Source organism: Porites lutea, chromosome 6 (assembly GCF_958299795.1).
Source record: "Porites lutea chromosome 6, jaPorLute2.1, whole genome shotgun sequence".
Lineage (NCBI taxonomy): Eukaryota > Metazoa > Cnidaria > Anthozoa > Scleractinia > Poritidae > Porites > Porites lutea.
Window position 1 is genome coordinate 7,992,948 of NC_133206.1, and position 27,810 is coordinate 8,020,757.

Here is a 27,810-nt window from a genome sequence, read left to right on the forward strand (position 1 = left end):
TACTTAGACCAACGACGTTTCCAAGCTTACATCTGTTACATGTAAACAGAATTGGAGACTAGACTGGCAGGCCTCTCATTATTACTTATTCTCTTGGCCTCTACATCATCGTTCGATCAAAACATTTATGGTCACTCCAGAACATATCATTTGATCATCTACTTGTTCTTTTTTTTGTTATTGACAATGTGATGAGGATTTATACCTAGAAATTATTTTGGTGAAACTGCTCACAGACAGGATTTTAGAAGAAAAATAATGAATAATGTGTTTTAACCGCCATAGCCTTCAAGTCAATTCATCACTGAAAGCTTTAGCCTGAGAATGCAGACAGATTTCCAGTTGTATTTTTTAGTGACGTGAAACTACAACCCAAAATGTTTTGTTTAATTTGATTATTTTTGTCCAGCTCTAGTGCTTCTTGTACTGTCTTAAGTAATATGACCTGTCTAGACATTTTTCCTGACCTTTTCTTTTATTTAGTAAGATTATCTTGCATAGTTCCATGGAAAGTAAAGAAAAAGTGTTAATAAAAGATTTACACTATAAGTATTTTGTTGCTGGGATACTTGGGTATCAGCTCTAGAAGCATAATTTCAAGTGAGGTAGATATACTCCCACATAACAACAGACTTGGGAAATAGTTTCCTTATATACTTACCTCTGAGGAGCAAATGGAGCAATTATTATTTACCAACGAAAAACTTACACCCGAATAGATTCGGCAATCCAAGCATGTACAGTGTAGTTTAGGTGAAATGCTTGAATCTGCACTGATAGTTGGAATATGCGGACCCCCATGGAAACAGTTACTCCAGATTTCGAGCGTTTATTGACCAGTTTTAAAGGCGTCCTTATTACCATTTTTTGGGGGGGAAGATTGAACGGTATAGCTGAACCTTGACAGAATATTTGTCCTCTCATTGATAAGCGATTTGGTACCTTCAAGAACTGTCTCTTCAGGTCGTAAGCCGTTTTCAAGTAAGCTTCAATGTCGCTGTTCGGGTTCGAAGTGAAAATGTTCAAATCGCCGAGTCACTAACCTTAGCGTTCTGTTCCCAATTCTGAGATATTTTCCACCTATTTATAAACGCCATTGTTTTGATTCTGATTTTTTCTTGAAGGTATTGTTTTCAGTGGAAGGCTCCTCTAGAATCTTGCGTCAGCCCAACTGGCTATAAACGTAGTATGGGTGTAACATATTTCTTAGGCAATTTGTAGACTTAAACTGTATTCAAGCCCCTCTCAAGTCCAAACATTGACATAAAAAGATACCCTCGAATTAATCGTATTACTCGTTTCAATTCGAGAGCTTTATTGTTGGATTAACTGGCTTATTTCTCTTGCCCTTCGCGGCTGACTCGCAAGGTACCTGCGGAAAGTAGTGTTTAAAGCCACTGATCATTTTTATGAAATTGTTATGAAATTTAATTTTTCAAAAATGAGAAAGAGTTTTGACCTATGTAACTTATGTTTTTGTCCCCAAGCGCAGTATTGTGGCGTTTCTGAGTTACAGGCCATTAAAGATGATCTTGGTGATGATTTTTATCGATCTGTAGGAGCGTTTGTCAACACTTTTGAGTCTTGTCGCCAGTCTGTTTTTTGTTTTCAGGTTAGAATTGCGTTATTGATACTTTATATGATAACATCTACAGCTTCGCTTTAGTTGTTTAAATGATTTGCTCTACTGTTACTGAGAAATTGGACCGTGAACTTTTCTCGACAATCACTTTGTTTACCGTCTTTCAAACCTTCCCGGCCGGCTTGAACGTGACGTCACGATGGCCAGACACATCGGATTTTCATTCGCCAATATCTGCTCTAGTGCCCAGGCCTTAGTTTATGACTCCCTCCTGGGAGTACTCGTAGTCTAGTTGTGGCTCGGTCTCAGCTGACCAGCCTGCGTTGCAGCCGGCTCAGGCCCCAAGCCTCGTCTAGAGCACTGGTAAATACGGGTCACAGGTTTTCAGTGTCTGCGAAGCAGGCTAGGTTTCAACACATGCTGCCGGTTTTCTGAGGCCTATTTTTGTCATCAGCAGTGTTGCTCGTTCCCTGGCAGCTATTTTTGTCTGACTTTGGGCGACCTCCGAAGATTTTAAGGCTGACATTTCCTCGGATTTTTTGCCCCTATATTTAGCAGACTGATCGTTTCATCGCCTAATCATAATCCTTTCCAGGGCCAGTTACCGTCCTTTTTCTCAGGAACCATCGTATCATTTATCATCATCATATCTTGGACAAATGTTTGCCACTCCCAGGAGCCCATGAGTCATAGGCTCCTGTCACTCTCGCTTTTTTATTCGTCACCAGTACGGAGATAGTGTTACAAGTGATGTTTTTGTTTGTACAGGTATTTTAAAACAGAAACAGACTACGTAACTCTTCGGTGTCGTCAACAACCAAAATTGTACGTCGGCATACTGACCGAGTAACTTAAAACTAAACTGTAGCAGGAGCCCCTTGTTATGGGGCGCCTGATTATGCTTAAGACGTTTATCAGCTGCAGGTAAATGCTTTTACAAAGCGTAAGGAAACAAACGGCGTTACAACTCAATTTCACTCAACTGACTATTAAAAACTTCATGCAGAGAAAATCCCTTAGCTACTAAACACACCTCTTGAAAATTAAGTTTCGATGTACAAATTAAAACTAACTCATTCAACACTTCCGATGTTTTAGCAATACATAGCTTTTAAGCACTGAATCCTGTTATATATGTTGTAGTTATTTTTTTTACCTCAGGCAATTTTATTTTCCTTTGTTTCAACTTCATTAGCATAGATTACCATACCATTACCTAACTTAACATATAATGAGCATATTGTTTCTACTGTATCCTCATGCATGTCACGTTTGGGTCAAATTAACCGCGTTAAGCATATTTTTAATAAACACGCGCTAATTATTACTATAAATGCCTTAGTTTTTAGTAAATTATTCTATTGCTCTTCTGTTTGGAGCAATACTACTCAAACTAATCTGGACAAGCTCCAAGCAGTACAGAATTTCGCTTGTCGTATTTTGAGCGGCGCTAAAAAATTCGATCACATAACTCCTTTGCTAAAAGACTTACGCTGGCTACCAATCAGGCAACAACTTTATTTTCGTTTTGCTGTTCTGGTTTTTAAGTGCATGACGAGTTGTGCTCCGGAGTATTTGACATCAAAGCTCGTTGGAAGATCCGCCGTCTCGACAAGGAATACGAGAAATTCTCAACTTTTGAACATACCACTCTTCCGCACTGCCAGCGGCCAAAGGACCTTTCAATATAGAGCAACCTCTCTCTGGAATGAGTTGCAGCCTGCGCTCAAACTTAGCCCATCCGTGACGGAATTCAAGTGTTTACTCAGGCAAAAGCTTCTTAATGACTGCTTTATTTAATTAATTTAATTAATTTTATTGACCTTTGTCTTCTTTTATCATTGTTATATTCTTATTGTCATGTACTTGGTTTATAATTTTGTAATGTAAAATTGACTCTGAAAAGCCCCGTGGGGACGAGCCAATAAAGTATGTATGTATGTATGTATGTATTACCATACCCAAAAACAAAAGAAAAACAAAAATTACCTGAGATAAAAAATTAACTACAACATATATCTACCTTTTCCAAATATGGAGGCACATTTTGTTATTCCTCTCCCTCATGATATATAATTGACCCGCGACGCCTTGTTTCAAGGTAAAATTCTTTTGAATTCGGCAGGTGCAATCAAGGAAAAAGTGGCTAATTACCACAATCAATATAAAACAATATTGTTGCCATTTTGGCCTTAAGTAGCCTCCCACGCAGGCGTTTTTAGGGGAGCTCGTATTTCGTCTCCCTAAAATAAAAACGCCTAAAAATGCCTGCGTGGGAGGCTAGGAATTAAGTGCATAGGTTTTAAGTTTTTAACTGTTCAATTTGTTCGTAAGATACGCGTTAAATGATAGTAAATAACTCAATGTTGACAATTGTCCTGTGTGATACTAAAGACTGACAGTCAGATGTGATATTGAACCTGGGCGCTGGATGCCCCGAGTGCTCTCATGGTCGCCAAACCCGCGTTTCAGTCATGCCATCAAAGCTGCTAGTCTTACTTCTGTGCGAATAATAAGCGGCGTCAGCTGGAGGATTAGGGAGCCGTTTCCCTTCTTTGTCTCTTGGACAAACAACTTTGGTCCATGACACGGGCTGTGAAAAGGATTCCAAAATTATAATAAATATTAACAAAACTACGTTAGAGTGTATTGAAAAAAAGAATTTTTTTTTTCTAGAAAATACCGTGAGTACCTTGCTTGATTTCCTAGTTTGGTGGATCAATAGTTCGGTCTTAACTCTTCTGTAGGTGAGATTCAGTTGTTTTATCTCATTTACTAACAAATGCCTGCCTCACCTGTCCATTTGGCTTGCAAAGGATTGTGGTACATTTTGGTCCAGTCCTCCACTGATGGCGATCTCTGTTCACGAATTCTGATGGTGGATTGTGATTTGATAAGCTTGACGCGGACCATACCTATAGGAAAAACAAAAACACTCTCTTGTCTCACACAATTTACATCACTGGTCAAGAGAAAATGCCTTCTTTTTGTTTGTGTACTAAAGAAGAGACAAGTAAAGATAACGATGCTGAAAAGCGCAGGGATAGTAGAGAAGTAGTAGACGATCGAGAAGAAGTTTGCATCACAGAAATAAAAAGCCTTACTTGCCATATATCATATGGCAGTGAGAATTGCTGTCAAGTTTTGAAAAACCATGCGCCTCGGACGCTTATTCGATTGTCGCTCCATTTACCAGGCTAACAAAATTTAATATTATACTGGAGGCGTGCAAAGGACAGGCTGTCAAAAATTTAATTTTGTATCGATCTTTACCGTTGTATAGGTTTGAGTCTTGAGAAGAGTTTCCGGAGGAAAACGGAACAAACTAACAGGCCTGCCAGCTACATTCTGTCGAATAATAAATCCACCAATCTCTTCATCCTGTAACGAAATAATTAAAAATACATGTCACATGATGAGAAGCGGGATGTCGTCGGAAATACGTAATATGATTGATCGAAAGCTGATAAACTCTAATGCAAATAAAGGAAGTCGCAGTATTCCTGTGGCAAATTAAGGCTTTGACTCGGAAAATTTTTGTGTTTGGGAGAAGTGGGCGCTTATGGGATTGAGGTGGTCGCTCATATGAGAGATGGTCGCAAATGGAGTTTCGACTGTATTCGCTTTTAATTGAACGTTATTATCATTATCATCATCTTTACCATTAGATTAATTTTAGACTGTAAAAACCAAGATATGAAAGAATAAAACTCTTACGTGAAACAATCGGTTCTAGTTCCAGAGACCTACATAAACTATTCTCATAAAAATCCGTAAGGGATGGTTAGAAGACAAGACTAGCTTCTTGTGTACTTTACTCTAGAAGGTTGGCGCTAGTGAGTAATTATAAACACCTTTTATGTAGCTTAAGCAATTATATTTCTCTTTCTCACCATGAGGAGTTCAAGTAAAAAAAGAACACCTCTTTCTTCCGATTCTTTAAAATAAATACTGAATAAAAGTGACAAAACTGCGGAAAATAACTGTTCTGCTTGAACTCACTTTGAACTCTGAATTGTTGAAGACACGCACAAAGTCACCGTCCGGATGAACTTCTAAGGTCAAAAAATCTTCCCTCTGGCTGAATTAGCAAAAAGAGAATCAAATCTTTACCATTAGATCGAGAAATGTCACGAAGCGTTATATTCTGTTATTGGGAACATAACTGAAGGAGACATAACCGTGTGTCAAAACTGTTATTAACCTGCCACTGGTATGTGTTAAGCTAGGGTAAAACAGGCCAAAACAACGTGCAACTTGTTTTGCAACATGCCGGCATGGCGCAGAACGTGTCGAATGTAGCAATGTTGCACGTTTTACCACCCTTACGTTCAAATCTGTCTTTCAACGAATAAAGGTTGCTGCAAGATGCATGAATACTGACTTCTGACTGGACTAAATTACGCAGGAGTTGCGTCACTCGCTGCGAAACAAGCTTGCCTTGGGCCGGTAAAACGAGCAACAGGTACACAAAAATATTAATTACACTTTTGACATCAGTCACTGTAAGTCTCCACTGAAGTTCAAAAAATGTAAAGGAGTAAGGAACAAAAGATGAGGCTTTGCTTTCCTTTTTTTGCTGATGATGTCCACTGGAATAGTACTAGTATACTTCCCTCGGGAATGAATGGTATAGCCCCTCCCTGTCCTTAACTATCTCATAAGTATCTTTATTATATACATACTGAGAAATACTCACCAAAAAGCTATGTCGTAAATTTTCGAACGCAAATTAGTTCTAGCCAATCAGAGGAGCGAACGATGGTTTTCACACGTGAAAAAAATTATACGTCCAATCAGAATCGCGAACGATGTTTTTTCATGTTTTTTTGTGACCCATCCCTGCAATGGGAGTGAAATTTGCTAACCCTCCCTTTGACCTTGGCCTAAAACATCATAACCCTCCCCCTCTTGTATAAATGATAAAATCTAGTTCTTGCAATACACTAGGGTGAGTAAGTATTATGAAAGCTCAAAATATATTTCTAATCTGTTCTTTGTAATGCCATATACATACATTTTAGATGACAGCATTAAGAGTCCGACTCTGTTTCTAACAGCTGATCACTCAACTCTCCAATTTCTCCCAGTATTTTTACACAATAAAGAACTTCTTTTTTCTTCTGTGGGTGAACCTCTACATGATCACTGAAACATATTTGCATGACCCTCCCCCTTTTAACGGCCCATTTTTCATGACCCCTCCCGTTTCTGCAGTCTCAAAAAGTTGTGACCCTCCCTCTGTTTCCACCCCCCTTCCCCCCTGCTAATTTCTGACAAGTCCCTTACTCAAAGAGTTTTTCTCGCTAAAAAAGTGAAAAACTTTTGGAAATGGAGTGGAATAGTTTCGTTTGATTCACTGTCGACAAAGAAAACTGTAGAGAGCCGGCGAAACAACAGCGGCAAGGGAAAAACAGAACGAGACGTAAGCTTTTGTTGTGCTTTTCGTCGAAGCTACTTTGCCTTTCATTTAAGCTTAAGCTTATATTGAACCGGCCATTTTACTTCAATTCACTCATTTTCAATTGTGCTTTGAGAACATACAGTTAAGATTACTCATAGTTCTTGGATTACCTCATATCCTTACCGTCATTTACGTTTTTAACAAACGTTTTTACTAAAAAGCTGATACTTCGTACTTACTTGCGGTAAGTGTGTTGCGGCAAATTTTAGCATTTTTGAAAGATTTAAAATAAAAAGGCCGCCAAAATGATGAATGTCTCAGTATGCATGTAATAAACACAATACCACATGGAAAGTGCTTTGTACGGTATTTACGCACTCGTTGTTTTTGTATCAGAAATCTTATTCGTTCGCTAAGCTCACTCGTTCGATTTCTGATACGTCAACGACTCGAGCGTAAATACCGTACGCCAGCACTTTCCATGAAGTATTCTCTATATCTATATACCTGGGGGGAGGGCAAAACTTTTCGAAATTAAGAATCACTACCGAGATATCCAGGGTAAGAATACACTGGCAAAGAAAAATTTTTCCAGAAGAGACTGCGAAGACGATATCAACGTGCAACTAAGAACTGAAAGTCTCCACTATGAGTAATAAAAACCTTAAAATGAACGTTACCTTAAAGAAAAATGGCTGGGATTTTCCAAGATTAGACTTGAACTGGTTACGGGTTGTATTGCATGCTTCACGTTTGTCACAGACGATTCACCATCTACAGCTATCAAAAGATATGGTTACAATTTTATAGATATATATAAGTCATGTATACATAATTGCTTTCAGAAGTGAGTGCACTGAGATTTGAAATCTAAGTTTAACTAATCCCTTTGTTTTACTGTGGAAATTGGTAAAATGATTATTCATAGGCATTCCCGCAAGTTGGTGATCACTTTTCTTTGTGAGTTGGCCCAACAAATTTACACTGACTCCCCACAGTAAAAACGAAACTAGCCGGCTGTCCCAGGGCCCAGATAGTAGTGCAGCAGAATATAGTAGTGCAGTTGTACAGTAAAAACTCGCGGGGGCTTCCTCAGATCGCGCGCGTCTTATTTTCGCTAGGCTTGTTTTATTCTATCCTGTTTCTTTCGCGTCTTCCCCGCTATCTGAGAGCCTGGAACAGGCTAGTTTTATTTTTTGCCACGTCCCTACTTTCTGAGAGCCTGGAATAGGCTGAAACGAAAAAGACTGCGTACATATTGAGCTCAGAGTCACGTGACACGTGACCGTGACGGCGTTCTTGAGATAAGGACGTAACCCGGAAGTAGACTTTTTGCATCATTGGGCAGTGGTTTGGTTGAAACGCTCGGGTAAATTGTCTTTATCAGAGAAAAGAAACTCAACAATGGTTTCGCTTCCGGTTGACGAGCGTTGCACAAAACGTCTTTGCTTAACCTGACCTTAAAATGCAATGATCGACACAAGTCACCATTACTTGTTAAACATGTAGTATGAGTATAAGTACGACAGGGGTAAGAGAGACGGAATCCCATTATCCTCTCTTGATAGGGGTTATCACTAAAAGCAAGGTCATCTCATCATCCCATGGAACTGAAGGCAAATCAGGCCGGTTTCCGAAATCTGGAAATCTTTTGCTTGTGAAATCTGGACACCTGGGCTTTGACATCCGGAATACAGCTCAAGCGATCCGGAATCCCGCTAACAATTGGAATCCGGAATGCAAGTTCCAATGACAAGCAATCAGAAATCCAGTAATTGGAATTCGGAATCCAGTGTGGAATTCAGAATCTAAGAATGTCTTGGACTCCCCTCACCCCATGGGGCGAATCTCCCGTTTCATTCACGTCTTGACAACTCCCTATAATTATCCTTATATATTATAGGAAATGCAGTCAGTAACGTTTCACCTGATGTGGAGTTGACTTCCGTCACAGTTTGCTTGATCGCCGTACTTGTAACTGCTTGATGATGATGCGCATGCATTGCACCATGCCGGTTCGTGGATGAACCTTTCCGCATCTGACCATTGGGATGACAGAGTTGACAACGAACAGATCCAGTGGCACGCTTGTTCTCCACGGACAGATTAAGCCTTAAGAAACAGAAGTTTCACACTATATATATGTAAACAAACAAACAATAACAAAACTTTTTTATTTACGTAGAGTACAGCACAAAAGCCTTCGCCCTGAATAGCGCAAAATGCTATCATGTGCTGGTTAAAGAAGGGAAAAGCCCATTCAATTATTAGGGACCAGTCATAATTTGAGTTGCAGGGGGGGGGGGGGGGGGGGGGGTGGAGGAGAAATTGTTTTTTTATTCCAAATTTTTTCCAGACCCCCACTAATAGCACCCATGTTTTTAGGTACCTCTCCCACCCCCTCAATCATGTTAAAAGATGTAAGGGCCCCTCTTTCTTATACATAATACCAAATGGTAATAACAAATAACATTTTCTTTACTTTACCGTTCTTACTCACTGTCACTTCCGAAAGTGCCAACTAACAACAGAGAAGCACTTCCACTAAACTGAGAAAGAGATTTCACCTACAGCCTCTCAAACAGCTTATAGAGCAAGGATATATCAGTGATTGTGTTATAATTGAGATAAGACAAGCCATCGAAAGGTGAGAGGCCGACAGGACCGCTTCAAGGAAGAAAGAAGATAATCAGCCAAAGCTTACTGCTTTTTATATGAGCAGTGCATGCTCTAATCATAGCAAAAAACTTGACGGTGACACAGACAGTGAGTCCACATCAACCTCATCTACAAGTAATGATTCAGATAGTGAGATTGCATAACATGACTTTATGCATGTAATCATTTGTTAAAATGCCGATGAAATTGTTTCAGTGTTATACAATAATGGATGTTGTGTTGATGCACCTACTATTTGAGCATTAAATCTTTTTGTCAAAATGCTGATTAAATTGTTTTAGTGTTACACAATATAGGACTTTGTGTAAAACTGAATCAAAATCAGGTCCTTTAATACTCAAGCATCATGCTGCTCAGTAGGGATGCTACTTAAAGAAACTTGAAGACCCCCCCAAGCTCATCTTTTGGCATTTTATGGCCCCCCATATTCCATCCAAAAAAACTGAAGGCCCCCCAGATTCTCCTCCACCCCCCCCCCCCCCCCCGCTCCAACTTCAATTATGAATGGTCCCTTATAAGTAATGTAATGGTAAAATAACACACTAAATTACTGTTGGTCTGAACTTGTAAATATTGACCGGGAGTTTTCAGTAATTTTAAGTTTACCTATCACTGGTTTGATCAAATGCTGGGGAAAATTATTTTCTGAATCTTCAGTGTTTTTCAGTTTCAGGAGACCTTTCCAGCTCAATTCATGAGATAGTGTTGTAATTGTATATGGGAAGTTTATGAGAATGTACAAGTAGGTTTCACGAGAAGTCATCCTCGGAGACCCAGGGGCAGATCGTACTTTTCTTCGAGCCATATTTTTCCCCCCGTTTAGACTTTCCTTCGCCCCCACTATCAGCCCCTCGGTCTCCGAGGATGACGAGAAGTAAGCTGATGTTGAGAATTTCTGATCACAAAAATTTTTACTCGGTGGCAATCATTACACTAACACAGACTCGGAGACGTAAGGCCAGGAGCATATATGCTCGTTATAAGGGTCAATACTGTCGGGATCGATAAAGAAAGCTCATAAAAAGACGAGATCTGATGCGCAAACTATTATTACAAGTCACATCTTGCAGACTTATACTTTTCAACTAAATTTCAGTCTATGTATTGGTACCTGCGGAAGTCGTTTTGGTAGCGCTTTTTTCATCAAATCGTCCGTTTTTCAACGAAATCATCACATATCAAGCAACCACGACGGCGACAGAAACGAAAAAACAACAAAAACAACGATAACAAGGTCTAATAAGCAAAATCGATTTCCTTGCCTTCATCCCACGACTAAGATGAATGATCGTTTCGATCATCCGAAAAAAAATAGCGATCGTCGCGACTTCATTTTTATCAGAAATAGACATAGAGACTCTCCACGTTACTCTACCTTTTTTCCTCGGCTTCCAGTAAAGTAGCGAAGGCCTCTACCTCTAGATTCACAGGATGACGAGTCTTAAATGTGACACCAAATTGTCGCACTTGATCCATCAGGGCTTTGTCAGCTTCTCGCAGCTTGATCTCAAGATTCTTTATCATGCTTGCTGCCTGCTGTCGCTCCAACTTCAGATTTTTAAACAGCTCTGCTTTCTGAGCTTCTAGGCTGGCGCACTTAATTAAGTAACAACAAAAGGGCTTTTAGAGACCTGTTAAGTCAGTTTTACATTTTTCAGTGCAAAAATAGTTTAGTACGTTATTCCTCAATAATCATCATCACCATCACTTTAAGAATCGCCATCATTTAATTTTTCAACACTGCTGTTGTCATATCATACCGTCTCAAGCTTATTTGTCTAATCATCGCCCAAGATCGAGAAAACGTTCATCTCTATATATAATCCTTTCACACATAGGTTTATTACTACTGGAATAATTTAATGACACGTTTTCTTACAGCTTACCAACTTAGGCCAAATTCGACCTTGGCACAGGCCGGGGAACTCCCTACAAGGGTCATTACGACGAGGCCCCGTACGAAAAGGGTATCTTTTTCAGGCTTCGGATATATGAGAGGGTATGGATTTTACCCTGTTGAAATATATGGAAAAATTAGGGGAATCTGTCATTTCGGTCTGTAAAAGGGCCCAGAAGGGGCTAACAGATGCATTTAATGGTTGTGAAAAAGTGGAGAACACACTTTTTGATTTATTTATATTTTAAAAGACAGTGCATTTACATCAAATAAAGAGTTCTAAACAAGGTATGTGAAAGGGGTGCCATTTGTCAATAGACTCAAGGGCGGATCTAGGGGAGGGTGTAGTGGGTGCGCACCCCCCCCCCCCCCCCTGAGATGACCTGCGGTTTTCTTATACAACTGGTATTCTGCAAAAAAAACTATGTGGTTTATTGGTGTTGAAGTAGAGCAAGAGACGAGTGCACCCCCTCTAAAAAAAATCCTGGATCCGCCCCTGAGACTGTATATGAAAGGGGTACGTTTTCTGTCAAAAATGGTAAATAAAAGGGTAAGGGAGAAGTTAAGGGGGGTTGAACTTTGGAGCGGAGCCTTCCCGTATATTACTTTGTTGAGTTTCCCCCGGGGTTTGACGTACCTTGGCTCCGAGGTTGATAACTTTGGCATTTAATGCTTCAGCCTCAGCCTTAAGATAAACGTTGTCATCTCTGGCAGTTTCAAGGCTCAGGAATGCATCATCCAGCTGGATTCTAATCTGCCTTATCTATGGCAAAAAAAATTATTGTATTTCGACTGTTTTTAGCTACTCTGAAGAGAATAAAAAACGTTTTCATTTATGTTTTTCACCACTTTCCAGTCGCGGTTTGGTTGAGCTCATTCGTCCCTAATGTCCCTTGAGAAAATTTTCAGTTTCGTGACTTTCCTTGGTATTCTTAAAAATATATTTCCAAACTGATATTGAAATATATGCTAGCGTTTTGCAGGATGAAATGCACTGAAACTAGCACTATCCACAAAAAAGTGAAACTAGATTGGACCATTTTGTCGCGTAATGCCTCAAAAGGTAGCTAAGCTAGCGCTCACTTATCGCACGCCCATAATAAGTCGCAATTTTTTGCAGTTGCATGAGAAAACCAAAAGTATCGTTGTCGTCGAAAACGCATGAATCGATTCGCGTCCGCACTACCGTTATGCGTCTTCGACTGTCCACACTAAAACGTTCAAGAACCATAAAATTGCACGTTTTGGCGTAAGTTGAACTCAATGCGCATGTTACAAACAAACGCGCCTGCCATATTTTCGGTCATTGTTTTCATTTCGATGCGTTTTCGACTGTTTTCGACGGGTAGTGACTAGAATGGATACCTCAAAATCAGGTTGGAGACCTTATGTTTATTAACAACGCTATACTCTATACCACGTACTACTATATTTAGGCGAATTTACTGGGCACGAGAACTTTAAGAAAAGCTGGGAAATCAGAGTAAGAGACAGTTGTGCACCGGAAAGAGTTGAATACAGGGTTTAGCACCGAAGTACAGTGATTACGGTTATGCACGGTTTTAAAAACAGTTAGCTTTCAATAACGTAATGATCAACGCCATGCAAAGTACGTTAAAATTAATCAGTCTCGGCAGTTAGCCCTTGATGGTGTAGTGGATACGGATGTGGATTATACCGTCAAATGACGCGGGTTCGAGTCCTACATATCATCTACTGTTTTCTTCTGTTTTCTTTCTTCTCTTATTTACTACTTAAAGTTAAGACTCCTATCATGTATTTTGAGTGGAGATGACAATCTGACTTTGGGGTGTCCATTACAGTCACAACCGTTTTCGACGGTGGCCGAAGGCCTAAACGTATCGAAATGTTAGTGTGGACGGGGTCTGAGACTAGACTAAAAGTTGAAGAAAGCCCTGGGATTGTAGCATAAAAGGGGAACACTTGATGATCAATGCCTTCTTTTTGAAATATTTTACCCTAGAATAATACCAGGGATAATAGTAATAGAACAATTCTGTACCCCGTTTTCGTAGGCGGCCTCCGACTCTTCCTTAAACTTTTGAAACTCCGTTTCATGCCGGTTTTTAATTTTTGCTAACATGGCTGAAATTTTTTCTTCACTGGAATCATATTCCTGAGTCCTCCTTTCTACCAATTCAATGCTCTTGTTTGCTTCGTCCAGGCTACAACGCATCTCGCTCAATTCCTATCATTCGAAATAAAAATACAAATAGTTAATGAATTATTATAGAGAGTCGGATATTTTGAAGAAAAGTTCAATTTTGTCTGAATGTTGGATGCATGAATAGCAGTCTGTATGATATACAGCAACGAAAATATTATCTGTACATGTATTTTAGGTGACGCACATCAACGCAGATGGCTTCAGAATCATGAGCTTAAGAAAGACTAAATAGTACGCTGTTGCCCCATATGGAATTTTTGCAAGTGGAATCCGGATTTCTGGGCTTTGAAAATCCGGAACTCAGCTGAAGGAATTTGGAAGACAAGTTCCACTGACAAGGAATCCCTCGGATTACTTTACATCGGGCGATCAGGACCTTGTGAGGATTATAACAAACGCCGCAGTGCATCAATAAATAAAAAGGACAATGTTTTCTGTCTGTTCCACCATCCTTTTTCGTCATGATGATTTACCTTCTCAGAAAGCTGTTGCTGAAAATGGAACTTTTCCTTAAGCTCATTTGCTAGATTTTGCAATTCATCTTTTGCCGCCATTTCCACCTCTAAAGCTTGCTGAGTTCGTGTCAGAGTAGCCAGAAGACCATCTCTATCTTGTTTGGTCTCAATGTGAGCATTCTCCCGTTGGGCAGCTTCATTTCGTGCATCTTGCAAGAGAGCTTCCTTGTCTGCGATAGCTCGTTGGGCATCTTTCAAAGCTTCTTCCAGCTTTTTCCGGATATTCGCCTCCTTCTCAAGCCTTAAAGTGTTCATATACATGTATAGTAAGAAGAAGTAATTTCCGCGATACCGTCAAATGAGTACAATTACCCCAGAACACATACCGGATCAGACCCAATTTAATTTTAGCAGCTGTCACATTACTAAATTTTCTCTTTCGCCTGGGAATTCCGGAATTTGACTTACCAAGCGAACGGAAAATAGATCCTGATCTCAGGTCAAATTTTGAATTCATAGATCTGATTACTGAGAGCGTCAACACGAAATGCTTTTATTCTAGTAAGGTTTAATTTGTCGTCGAAGGTTCGTACTTGTTTTAAAGCTGTGTATCCTTTTAAATATTAACTTGATTTTTGAAGAAGATCAAATATCTAAACTAAACTGGATAACTATGCTTAAAACTGTACCAAAGTCAAAAAGGCCCAATATCGCTATGAGTAGCAAGTCATGATCTATTGTCTAGAAAATGTGTTGTATCTGAGATGCGAAGTTATTCGTGCCTACCAATTCCGGTCGCTTGGATGATAGCTGCGCTAAGGAAAAGAACGTCTTGCCAACGAATTAATGTTGAGATTTTCATGGAAAACTGAGCTGTAATTGTTACCGGGGGATATAAATGAGTTAACTGAACTTTTGTACAGTAAAACCTCGAACGGTCAGTTGCTGTTTAATACACGCTTGACTGGAAACCAGCTAAGACAAATTACGATGGCAACAAAGCGAAATAGCCAACACACGACAAACTGACCTCAAAGTGTTTCTACCTCTTCTTGTGCCAAATAAAAAGGAAAAAAAATACAAGATCACTAAACGCCGTGCAGACACAGTGTATCTATTAAACTTTTAAAAATGGTGCATCGCGACAAAGTGAACGTTTAATAGAGTTGAAGAGAAAAATAATGTGACCTCGGACCGTTTATTTTGGTTTATAATGGTGACCGGTTAATTCAGAGCAGTTTACAGAAATTAGGGAGATGATTCCCGCGACCCCTTAACATAGCAATTCACGATCTGGAGGGTGAACGCTTAACAAAGCTTCGCTAAAAGTTTGTTTGTTGTCTACTCACCGGGTCTGTAGCTCGGTTATCAAACCAGTATTCTTGGTGGTAGCCAGCTGAAGCTGGGTTCTATCGCGAGTAATTTCTCCCAATTTGGTCCTAAGTTCTTCAAGCTGACGCTCATACATGGTTTTTAATGCAGTGATCTGATTTTCTTGTATCTTCACAGTTGACGTGTTTGCAAGGCTAACGCTATAAAGGCTACTACTCTCTCCTGCTCCACTGCCGCTTAGACTCCGCAATTGTCGCACCCGAGAAACGTACGACGCAAACCGCTTATTGAGGCTTTGAATATATTCCTTCTCCATGCACGCACACCGCGGTTCTTCTTCAAGGTGTGGGGGGCTCTCGGAAGACATGTTTTTATAGACACTTCTTGGCGGAAGACCTTTGAGCACCTAAGAAACAAGCGATCTTTGAGGATGTAAACGTAACACTCGAAATCATGAAAATTAGGGAACTTTGAACTCAGTGCAGGTTAATATACTGGGACGAGAAGCTTATAAGGAGACGATTTACAAGTTCTAAAAGCAATAATATAAAATGATATGGATGACAAAAAAAGGCCTTCACCATGTAAAGCTGGCAATCAGTATTTTCTTCTGTGGCACTCCCAGGACAAGACACGGATTTTGGCAAGACAAGAACATTTTTTCTTAGTTCTTTCATGAGAATTTCCGAGAGTTGATATATTTATTAGTCTGAAGAAAGTGAATGTATTTTTACAGAGGATTTCAAGCATGAAGTAAGTGAGACCTCTATACCCGATATTTAAGTACTCAATTCACCTGTAGTCTCAGCGGAAACTAACAGTTTTACATCTTCTTAGTTTACTAAGGAAAGTGTGAGCGAATTAATAAGTTTTTCTGGAAGCAAAGTCAAACTATCTCGTCAGGGAAATTAAAGGGAATAGACCCAAGTCACAGTTATGGTACGAAATTTGTTGCTTAATGGTTGATTTGATATGGCCAGCACAAAGAGTTTTATATCAATGTGCAGAAACAATGCAGAATAAAAGTTGGCTATGGATTTAAGTTAAAAGTGAAATTCTTGATAGCTAACTACAGCTTACCTCTATTTGTATTTACGCAGTGTTGCTACCGTTTGATTGTCAAATAAATCCAGGTGGTTAGGGAAATTAATACTGACCATATGCATTCGAGCATACAAAGTTGCCAAGAAACAAAGTTACAGACTACCATCAAAAAAGCCATAAACACGGTCGGGAGAGCAAACAAGTCTTTCCTGTTTCTACTTCGTCATGGCAACATGCATACCGCCGAATGGGAGTCAATTTCTTCTTTCCTGAAGAATTATTATAATGCCACTGGATACGCGCACACTACAAAGAACAGCGCGCTGCCTACTGGACGAAAAAATGGATTTGCACAAATTTCAAATATGTCGCAAAAATGTGAAAACCGAGGAATACATATGGAGTAAAGATGGTAAACGCCACAAATGTAGCATTTACCATATTTGCCCCAGATTTGCTCTCCAGTTTTCAGAAATTTGCGACATATTTACCCGGAGCAAATTAATGCAAATCCATTTTTTCGTCCACATAGATTTTCTGGATTTAGTTGTTTCTAATACTGCGAATTTTTCCGCGTTGCCTTTTCCAGCGTTCTTTACCACGACCCATTTGATAATTGTGGACAAGTAATATATTTGAGGATATTTGTAAATTTGAGCATTATTTTATCACACAATAGTTTGTACTCCGTAGTTGAGGGTTTTTATTTCATCAACTAAAAAACAGCCAAACGAAGCTTCAGGATCCATATATTTGCAGTGGAAAAAGAGTTTAGATCGCGGGAGCCGGGAAATTTAACAGAAACATTCAGGCTGCGGTGACAAAATTCACTGTATATTATTCATAGGATTGCACGAAATTAGGCCATGTTATAATCTATTTCTTGCTGATAAGTTTCGAGTTAAACGAGTTAAAAAAACTAGCAACGAAACAATTGAGCCTCTTTTGACGGGTGATAACTAAATTACGTTTCTAAAAGCGGCTTGTCTCTTCCGGAACAGAATGAAACAATTGGAAGTGGAAGAGAGGAAGAGGAAGGAACAGGCTACGTCATTAGGACGCTTTAAAAAAGGCGATTTGAGCTAAGCACGTCAACCGTCAGTGTGAATCCTTTTCTCTTTTAATATGCCTTTACGCTGTCAAATTTGTATTCCTATAAAGTGTTTTTTCTCCCTGATTCATAGAGATGCTTTGCCCGAAATATTGGCCAATATTGCCAAAAAGTCCACTTCCGGTTGACTTACTCCGCGTAAGACTGGGAACGAGTTTGCTGAAAAGCAAAAATGGAAAAATGGCGGTTTGCGAGGATGAACGAAAAGTTGTACCGAGTTCATCGCCATCAAAGACAGTTCAGTCGGTTAACCAAAGAGCTTTAATTGGAAAGCTTAAACGGTTTGGTGGTGGAATGCGCCGTCTCTTCGAGCTGGCTTTACTGCCACCGGATTCTAGTCAAAACCTCTTCGGAGCCTTTACCAGTGAACCTCTAGATCGCCGTGAAATCCAAACTTATTGTGAATGGAAGGTACAAACTTGCTTTAGGAACTTAAACAGAGGTCAGAGAAAGCGATCCAAACGAAGAATTATATACATTTTACCAATAGGACCCTTTCCGGAAGCATTATTGGAACCATTTCCAGAAATGGACATGACTTTGTTTGAGTTGATAGCCAACTTCGTGGGAATATTTTTCCAAGGGATGAAAGCAAAGTTAATGGACAAGGTAAATTTCATCGACATAAACTGCAGACAAAGGATTCACGCTGTCACTGGAAAACTGCAACTGTTGGTATCAGGTTAGCAAGTTGGTCTTGTTTTCTTTTATGATACATTAAATGATTATATTATGAACTGAAGAATACAGTGGAACCTCTCCTTTGGGGCACCTCTGTTCAAGGGACACCTCCTTTCAGGGGACACAAAATTTGGAAAAATCTTCCCGGAAAAATTCCCCACATAATCTTTGTATCTGTTACCTCTGTTGAAGGGACACCTCTATTCAGGGGAAATGGACAGTTTTTCTGGGTTACAAAACCCAGGTTTAACCTCCACTTAGGGGACACCTTAGTACAGTTAACTCTCACCTTGCCGACACCCTGCTACAATGGACATCCCGATAATATGGACAACAGCTAAATCCCAGGCAAAAAATAAATTACAGAAGTTTGACTGAAATAAACGCCCGCTATTAAGGACTCTGGCTAATGAGGAGACTAACTCAAGGTCCCTGCAGTGTCTGATATATAGGGAGCTTTCACAACATAAAAAATCTCACTTAAATTGATGTACTACACTTATGGGAATTTAACACCCAATATCGTAGACTAAAGTTAATCAAGATTTTTGATGCATTATCTTGCTACTTGAAATAATGACTGCAAAAGATTCCGAGGCAGAAATGGTGAATAAAAAAAAAATTACTATAACAAACATCAACCGAACCTGTGCAGTTCTCATATACTTCAATTTTCCCTTTTCACTCTGTCATGCCATTAAAAATGAAAATGCAAACCATTCAATCGAGGAAGTCCAGAATCTGGGAAATGAAAGAAGATGAATATACAAAAAGCCTTGCCAAGAATCAGGTCTGCACGATACTTCATATGCTAGATATTTGGAAAAGTGTTTTACCCAAATTTATAAAGCTTTGTATAGAGACACCATGTTGGTGTCCCTTTGGTGTACGAAATATGTCTGCCGCAGCATGCAAAGAAAGTTGTGTCCGATAGCCCGGGGCTAGTGGATTTTGGTTTCGGGCTAGTGAATTCTGTTCTTAACTTGCCTGATGGGCAAGTGAATTTTATTGGGAAATTCAAATTACAGACGGATTGTAATCAATCCTGCTAATCAAAAAGGGTTTTGGGGCTAGTTGAAATGACTCGTGGGCTAGTACATGCTAGCTACAGCTTACCCGAATGGCAGGCTGTAAAACTGACTTTTTTTGTACCCTGCTGCCGGAAACAAGGAAAAACATCTGTCTTTGAATTTTTGTACAAACGCGTGAATTCATTTCTTGAGGAACTCATAGAGATTAAAGTAATATTTATTCTGAGACATGTTTAGATACCAAAATCTCCAAAACTGGGTAATGTTTTAACCCACATAAGAGCTTTCTTGCAGCCATCTGAATGCCACATCATGCAAAAACATGGAAATTCGGGGTGTCCTAACACACATTAGTGTACTAATACTTTATTATTCTTTGATAAACTTTCAGATGTGCTATATTACTTGAAGACCTGTCTTCCTAGTGATGGTTTCTGTGTTGTTGGTCTTACCTGGGTTGACTTGTATCCAAGTGAAGAATGGAACTTTGTTCTCGGTGAATCATCCTGTTTAGATGGCTGTGCTGTAATGAGTTTTGGACATTTTGAGCCACAATCATATAGCATTAACAAGCTAAATGAAGTTCAACTTTACAGAAAAGATTTGACTTTGCTGTTCAATGGCACTGATTTTGATGATCAAAGTGGATCTGTATACATTGAGAGTGATCATAACATCAGTGCTAACTTAAGAGACTTTGCAGGCATCAAATGTGTTGATAAGCAAAAAATCTGGAGGCTTCTTCGAGTAAGTATATTCTGTAGTCCCCGCTAGTTGGTGGTAGATTGCAACATATGATTGAAAAATTGTTGATTTATGTATTTATAAGAAATAATATATAATGTAGCAATTTGAAGAGAAAGTTTGCAAAATTTATTTACAGTACTGTTTGCTTTTGTTTAAAAGTAGAGGTTATTATTAATTTTTTGACATTAATTTTTAGACACAAAATTAACTCAAACTGAAAACCATTTTTTTAAACAAATTGTTTTAACTGTGCCTCGCATGGTGGACATTAAATTGCTATTCACATTTTAATAAATACTTTTCTGCAAAGAATGATTCCCCGCTGCAGGGGCACCCCTTAGTGACTTTTCATTAAACATTAGTTTTCTAGTTTCTCATTTGAAATTACCCTGTGTTATCTTGTGACACAACTAATGTAGAGAATTTGAAATGTGGTCCAGAGACACTTACATGTAGGGCCTTCTTCTACACCCTTTATTATTTATATCAGGTGTCTCCTGCGCAGATGCTCCCACTAGGTATCCCAATGAAAATACAGTGAAACCTCTATTAAGCGGACCCCCAATTATGTGGACACCCTCTATTAAGCAGACACTAAGCTGGGTCCGGAAATTAAGCTCTTATATTTCCCTTTATAACGAACCCCTATTCAGCAGACACCTCTATTAAGTGGATGCAAACACTAAAATAAAACGTATTTGGCTAATTTCTATTGTTAAAAACCTCTTTTAAGCGGACACTGGACTGAATTGTGCCTGAGCTATAAGACATGAGACATGAGACTTTAATAAATTTCATTGTTATTATTATTATGTCAGCAATATTGGATTGCATCCTTGAAATACGTACTGTAGTGTATTAATGGTGATAAATCAGTACATTTAGCAACAGCTGTCAATAAACTGTAGATTAGACTGATATCTGGCCATATAAGTTTCATCCACGATCAAAGTTCACTTAAAAATCTTGCACAAAGTACAGCACAGCTTCCTTAGCTTCGTTAACAACATGGAACTTGATCACTGTATGTACAGAGTAACCGTTGTGTGTTAACAAAACAGTAACAAACATTGCACAATTTCTACAACCTTGATTAAGCAGACACCCTCTATTAAGCAGACACTTGGGAAGGTCCCGAAGGTGTCTGCTAAATAGAGGTTTCAGTGTAGTAATAATGGAAAAATTAAGTGCACAGGCCCCACGTGCTTAATTTCTCCTTTTCCCCAGCCTTTCTACAACACAAAGAGGTCTCTGCAGAGGAGAGAGATTTATATCTGCGATTTTGGACGATGTAGAAATAAATTAAAAAGAACTCCCCCCCCTCCTCCCTTGTCTTCACCCAATCACCCTACGTGACATCAAGGAGGATGTCAGGTAGCCTTAAGGCATGGCCTCTAATGTTATGTTGTGATGTCCTTTTGCACCTTTGGTCTTAAGACACATAATGGTCTCATAATCCATACAAAATCCCTTATTCCTTAAAAATGTGCGTAATCTGCACCAAACAACAATTTTGCAATGCTCTTTTAAGGCTATTTAGCTTTGGAAATAATACAGAGCCTCTGTAATGTTCTATTAAATTGTGATGTGAATCCTGCGAAGGTTAATGAAAGAGAAATGTGTATAATTTGCTGCATAAGAGACCTCCCAAAAATTCTGCATTATTGCCTAGCATTTTTTGCTCACTATTAAAAGATCTGTTTGCAGGGGATGGAGTAGGGGTGGGTTTTGTTCTCCATTTATTTAGAGCTCCATTTTTATTGTTGACCATCCCCTGTCAAAGTGAGGATAATAATGATGATCAGCATTTGATTGTGACATCCTTTGTTTTATTTTCAGGTGACAAGTCATGAAATCTGCCATCTTTTTGGAATGTCTCACTGTGCCTATTTTGCCTGTGCCATGAATGAAAGTAAGTCCATCCTTCAAGCAGAAAATCAACCTTTATTTCTTTGTCCTGTTTGCTTGCGTAAACTTCAAAAAGCCCTGGGCTTTGATGTTGTGGAGAGGTACAAAGATCTTTGCAGCTTTTTGAACTCTTTCATCTCTCTAAATGACTGTGGCAAGGAAACTTTAGATGGGAAATTTATGTCTGCCATTCATTGGCTTAACACCATGATGATGTTTATTGAAGATAAAAGGTGACTAAAAAAAAGTTTTCAAAACTGAATCATTTTTATGTAGGTCAGTTAATCTTTTAGGATTTATAAAAATAAGGAAGGATTTAATAAAGCGACTCAAAGCCTGAAGGTTTGCCAAACCAGATTCCTGTAAACTTTTCCTAAAAAATTTATAGCTCGTATAGTAAGCAATTCCTTGCGAGTTTGCTGAGAATAACAGAATTACTTGAGCAGAATTAACTGCTACAGAATGATTTGTTTCCAAGCTTGGTCTTATCATGTTTATGAGAAAAGATAAATCATGATTTAAAAATAATTTTCACTCCCAGCCGGCCTGAAACAAAATCTTTTTGTTCTCGATCCAAATTTCTTTAAATCTTGTAGTTCTGTTCCATTCCAATTTTCTCCTTGAATGCATCTTAATTATTCTTAATTAATTTTATCTTGGATCAATCACAATGTAGTTGACATGTAAATAAAAAATAAACATCCTGTTAAAAGATATCAAAGAATGAAATCTGTCATCAACGAAGCCTACGCATGCGTTTGTCTTTATTTACACAAGATTTCGTGGGCACAATCGGACAGAAAGCATGTTTTCAATAGTGTCGGTTATTTGGCAAAATAGAGCGCTCTTCAAAAATCAAGATTTACGCCGTTAATCTCCTGGTTTTTGTGGCGGAACAGAGCCGATCGCACGACCGACGGATAGATTCAAGCATGAAACGAACGCAATTTCACATTTGCAGTGAAATCAACCTTCCACATCATGAACACAGATTTATAATTTTAGGATGACCTTTGGCGGAAAGCGAGTTGTTTAATGCAACGATGGGCGATTTTCAAGTATGGGTCGACGGAGTGGAGCGTGTTGTTCGAGGCGCTAATGAGGAAACTACTTGTGAAAATATCTTGCTTGCTCTTGCCAGCGCCACAGGAAAGCTAGGAAGATTTGCCTTGGTGGAAAAATGGCGGGATCTAGAGAGGATTTTACCGCGAGAAGCGAAACCTCTCAAATGCCTTCAAATGTGGGGAAAACAAGCCAGTGAAGTTAAGTTTGTTTTGAAATTAATGAAAGACAAATCAACGGGTATTTTAGGCGGAGTGGCCGTTAAACAACTCGGTGAAAGTGAAGAAGAAAATTTATTCCACAAAGATGAGAACTTCCGCGGCAATTTCGATGGGAAGTATTTGGAAAGAGTTGTTGCAAATCAGACGAACAAACTCAAACGTCTTGCACGCGACTTGGAGATTTTACAATTGAGAATAGACTGTTCTGTCGAAGACGAGGAAAACTACTTGTATTTTACCGAAGAGGAAATAACTGACGACCGAATAACTAGGCTCGGACAGGTCTTGAAATTGCAAGCTAAAGAGTTAGAGATACAGGAAACATGTGCCTTCGAACTCGCAGAGGAACGTACGCGACAAGAAAAACTTCAGTTCGAACTTAAAGAGCATCGAAGTAAACTTAAAAATTTAGACGTTCACATTTCGGATTTAGAAAACGTTGGTAGTAAGATATATTCAATGCGTGCTCCACAAGACATAAAATCAGACAGTGTTCCGAGCTTAAGTGGTGATGACAGATCTGAACTGGATGAACTTGCCCAAGAAATAATGGTTACGCGAGAAGAATTGTCAAAGCAGAGGGACCTCGCTGAGCGCCAAATTGAAGAGGTTAAGGTCATGAAAAGGTCTTTTGCGGAACTAGAAATTCTCTCTCAGCAAAAATCAGTGGAGTTGCTCTCTTTGAAAGGAGAATCTTCGCCGGATCCAAGCGTATACTACGATTTGGACAAGAATCTAAATTTAGACACGGAGCACGACTTGTCAGCAAGCTATGTCACTGGAAATCTCGATTTGCGTCGCGATAAACCCAAAATGGTGATCCCTGATGTCTATCAATCATCATCCAATGGTGGGATACCCAGAGATCTTTCATCCCCTGGTGCTTCAAGGTCACGTAAATCTGAAGCGAGACAAAAATTTTTAGTTGATGGGCTTGATGGCATGGATGATCCTGGAGTGTTTGTCTGAGGAATTAGTGAGGTACGTAGGTCTTTCCAGTTTAACTGTTGAAATGATTGCAGATATTGAAGTAAAAAAAAAATCTTAAATTTCTCCGACGGAAATTTCTGAAAAGGATGAAGCATCAGTAAATAAAATCGTTTTTTGACAGTAGGCTCTATTTTCACTTTGATTCTTTTGTTTATTTCACTTCAAACTTAAGAATAAGTCCACTAAAGATGAGCTTTGCCTCGGGGAGTTTGGGTAATTAAATTACTCGATCCGTTTTCTTTTGATTTTATAAACTTTATTAGTAAATGCATGAATGGTTTCCCAAAGCGGATAACCTTGTTTTAGGGAGACAAAAAGTGGGATAAACTAGTACTGTTTTGTCGTAAGCAACAATAGAAACCAGGGCGGATGGGGTATATTTTGTTGCTCAATTTTATCCTTTGTTTAAATTTTGTTTCCTTTGTTTTGCTGAGGCTGAAGTAGAAGAAAACCATAAATTTAATTTAGGATAAAATTTAACTCAACATATTTATTCATAAAAAAATTGTAGGTTAAACTTGTAGAACATCTCCCAATATCACACCTTTTAGTTTCCCTTCTGCACAGTAATGCATTATTGTCTGGTCTATCTATGGGACAGGATACCCCTGTACAATGAGAATCTAAGGTTGGTCCCTTTTGCTCTTCAGTCATAAATTTAACTCTGTACAAGGTGGGTATCCTTCTATAATATAGGCAGTTAGTGTGAGAGAGTTAACTGTAGTAAATACAAGTTTAGTTAGTGGCATAGCCAGCCATAGACCTGTAGACCCACGCCTACAAATGTTTGGTAATAATTATAGGTTGTTGGGGTGAGCTAAAAAAAGGGGAGTGTGTACTAGTCCTGAAGGCAATTTCCAGGATAAGTGAAAGTCAGACAGGCCCACAACTAATCGAAAAGCTGGCTACGCAGCATGCAAAGAAAGTAGTGTCCGATAGCCTGGGGCCAGTGGATTTTGCTATTGGGCTGGTGAATTCTGTTCTTAACTTGCCTGTTGGGCAAGTGAAGTATTTTGAGGAATTCAAATTACAGAAGAACTGTGAAATCAATTCTGCTCATCAAAAAGTTTTTGGGACTAGTTGAAATGACATTTGGGCTTGTATATGCTAGTCTCAGCTTGCCCAAATGGCAAGCTGTAAAAATGACTTTCTTTGCACCCTGCTATGCCCCTGTTAGTCCTATAGTTGGTTCCTCTATCCTTCAGACATTAAATTTAACTCTCCACAAGGTGGACACTTTTCTTTAATACAGGCACTTAATACAAGTTAAGTCGTGATCAGTTTATTTCTTATAACAGATGTTAATGTAAGTCACATGGATTATTTTGTTACTGTTACAGATCAAAGACAGGATTCTCTCATTGATACACTGTATGTTCAACAAGTTTTGGACTTCTGATGAGAGGCATACAAAATCATGCAAGTTAATATTTTTTAACACATTTTTGGTATGTGTCATTGTTTACTTTAATGTTTACACAATCAGGCAACAGTTGTTTGAACATTGGATAGTGCTATTCACCAGATAAATTACTATGCAGCATCTAAGTATAAGCAAAACTGTTTCTGTTATCCACATTTTGAACAAAGACCAGCAGGAGGTCATTTTTAAATGCAGTGGAACCCTGCCTTACAGCCACCATGGTAATATGGTCATTTCTTATTACGATCGTTTTTTTTTTTTCAGCCCAGCTAAATGGCCATACATTTCCTTATAAAAAGCTCCGTGAATGCGGTCACTCGTTAAAATCCCAAAAACTAGCATCTCTTATAATTTCACCCTGTTAATACAATTTAGAAAATTAAAAAGCCTGTGACATGTCCATTTTATTGACCTAGTAATCTGAACTTATTCTTGTACTGTTTTTAGACTACAGTACACTTGAAATGCACTTGTGGTGATATAAAACCAAATTTTAAAAGAGTTCCATGTACTGAAGGAAACTTTATGAGATTATTCAACTACTGTACGCAATATCTACATTCCGGTTAATTATTAATGAGAACAGTACGGTGAATGTTATGTAAGGTGTATTTGTCATTACAGACCTCAAGTCATTAAATTTGAGCCTGCCCTGGTAATATGGCCACCCCGTTTATACGGGCCTATTAGTGACCATATTCACAGCGTTCCACTGTACCATACCATTTGTGAAATACTTTGTTTACTAAGGGTTGATGGCTGTAATCTTGATAATTGTTACTTGCTAAAACATTAATTATTCGTGAAGCGTTTTCTTGCAAATGCAGGTTGTTGCAGTTGGTGATCAGAAGCTAACTTGTCATCACCACCCTGATCACCCTTAACACCAGTGCACCCTGTTTTATCGGTCATCCTCTTACAAAGAGATTCCTTGTGATCCAGCATCACTGTGTTTCAGAAGGCCAAAAGGCCCTGGTGGCACCTATCTGCTCTCAAGGTTATGGGGATGAATGACTGTTGGTTCTTTAGGAGCTCATCATCCCTTTTACCAATTTTGTCAGGATTGTAAATTTTAAGTGCCCTAATCTCCGATGACACCTGATGATTCTTATTATTGTAAAAAAATCTGCAGGTAGCTAGAAAGTCAGCCTCAAAAGCAAAGTAATGCGTTACATTTTTCTCGTTTCCTTTCTAAAAGTGAAATCTATTTTCTCTTTTAGGGGAAAAGTACCACTGGAGAGGCCCAATAGTACTTGAGGGAAGAAAACTGCGAAAGAGTTAGATTGTCTAATCGTTAAAGCTGACTTTTCAAAGGAGATTTTTGGCTTTTATAAGTGCATCATGTAGTGAATAATATTATTACTACTGCATAATTTGGTTAATTTACTAATGTACTCTGCTGTTATTGAAGCAATTTTATCTCCTCAAGAATCCTGGCAGTTATACAGTGTCTTCTTGTCTTCATGATTGTTCATGACATAGTTGCCAAATACGGTAAACACCAGCATACAAAAACAAGTAGTGGATTATAAGAACATCAGGCTGAAATTTGGCCAATAGAGCATATAATAATATTATATTAGAACCAAATCAGGCTGATAAATAAAACATGTTCGTACAGGAAAAAGAAAGAGAAAGCCAGAACAAGAAAACAACTCATATGTTTAGTTATATTTGCAATTACAAACAGTTTTCATCTATTTTTAATTTGAGATTTATTTTAAGAACATTTTCATGCTGATTTCTCACTAAGGACCCAGTAAATAAGAACGTAAAAATTCTGAACCCCGAAATCATAGGGTCTTATAATCGATGCGGGCGTTTACTTTTATGACGTGTGTGCACATGTTGTATGAAAGCCAACTTTCTTCTTATTAAATATCTGAATCTGTCACTTTTTCTATGTAAACATTCAGTTAAAATGTCCCACTTTTGCATAATTTCTAACTCGCAGTTTTTAAATTTTATCTTATTTTAATTTTGATACTACTTTTGCCTGGTTAATCTATGCAAGAAATAGATATTATAATAGTCCCAGAACGATATCTGTAAAAG

At 38.7% G+C, this 27,810-nt stretch overlaps 2 protein-coding genes and 1 long non-coding RNA gene across 8 annotated transcripts; 1 reads left to right on the plus strand and 2 right to left on the minus strand.

Moving 5' to 3' along the window:
- Positions 1-4,860: 4,860 nt before the first annotated feature.
- On the minus strand, positions 4,861-7,750 carry LOC140942358 (uncharacterized). Its single transcript, XR_012166536.1, has 3 exons — positions 7,667-7,750; positions 5,585-5,663; positions 4,861-4,963 (listed from the first exon to the last, which is right to left on the minus strand). It is a non-coding gene; the product is annotated as an uncharacterized lncRNA (long non-coding RNA).
- A 1,092-nt stretch (positions 7,751-8,842) lies between these two features.
- Positions 8,843-15,940, minus strand: LOC140941840 (lamin-A-like). Its single transcript, XM_073390846.1, has 6 exons — positions 15,555-15,940; positions 14,224-14,506; positions 13,586-13,771; positions 12,200-12,325; positions 11,041-11,261; positions 8,843-9,098 (listed from the first exon to the last, which is right to left on the minus strand). The coding sequence occupies exons 1-6, from the start codon at positions 15,902-15,904 to the stop codon at positions 8,843-8,845; spliced, it is 1,422 nt and encodes a 473-aa protein (XP_073246947.1). The 5' UTR covers positions 15,905-15,940.
- A 1,928-nt stretch (positions 15,941-17,868) lies between these two features.
- On the plus strand, positions 17,869-27,674 carry LOC140940402 (archaemetzincin-2-like). 6 transcript variants are annotated; one of them, XM_073389373.1, is made up of 4 exons: positions 17,869-18,374; positions 19,796-20,151; positions 21,991-22,063; positions 26,976-27,674. In XM_073389373.1, the coding sequence occupies exons 1-4, from the start codon at positions 17,873-17,875 to the stop codon at positions 27,035-27,037; spliced, it is 993 nt and encodes a 330-aa protein (XP_073245474.1). In that variant the 5' UTR covers positions 17,869-17,872; the 3' UTR covers positions 27,038-27,674. The 6 variants fall into 6 exon arrangements, 4 of the variants coding, with proteins under 4 accessions (XP_073245474.1, XP_073245473.1, XP_073245475.1 ...); XM_073389374.1 differs by lacking the exon at positions 26,976-27,674 and having other exon boundaries at positions 17,965-18,103; positions 18,183-18,374; positions 21,991-23,102; XM_073389372.1 differs by lacking the exon at positions 26,976-27,674 and having other exon boundaries at positions 21,991-23,102.
- The last annotated feature ends 136 nt before the right edge of the window (positions 27,675-27,810 follow it).

Excerpts from the sequence above, each read along its gene's own strand:
- LOC140941840 (XM_073390846.1), bottom strand. The coding sequence starts at position 15,904 with ATGTCTTCCGAGAGCCCCCCACACCTTGAAGAAGAACCGCGGTGTGCG. Across the intron at positions 14,507-15,554 it reads ATAACCGAGCTACAGACCCG|GCTTGAGAAGGAGGCGAATA; the intron begins GTGAGTAGACAA and ends GAACACTTTAAG. Across the intron at positions 12,326-13,585 it reads AGGCCGCCTACGAAAACGGG|ATAAGGCAGATTAGAATCCA; the intron begins GTACAGAATTGT and ends TTTTTGCCATAG.
- LOC140940402 (XM_073389370.1), top strand. The coding sequence starts at position 23,103 with ATGGGCGATTTTCAAGTATGGGTCGACGGAGTGGAGCGTGTTGTTCGA.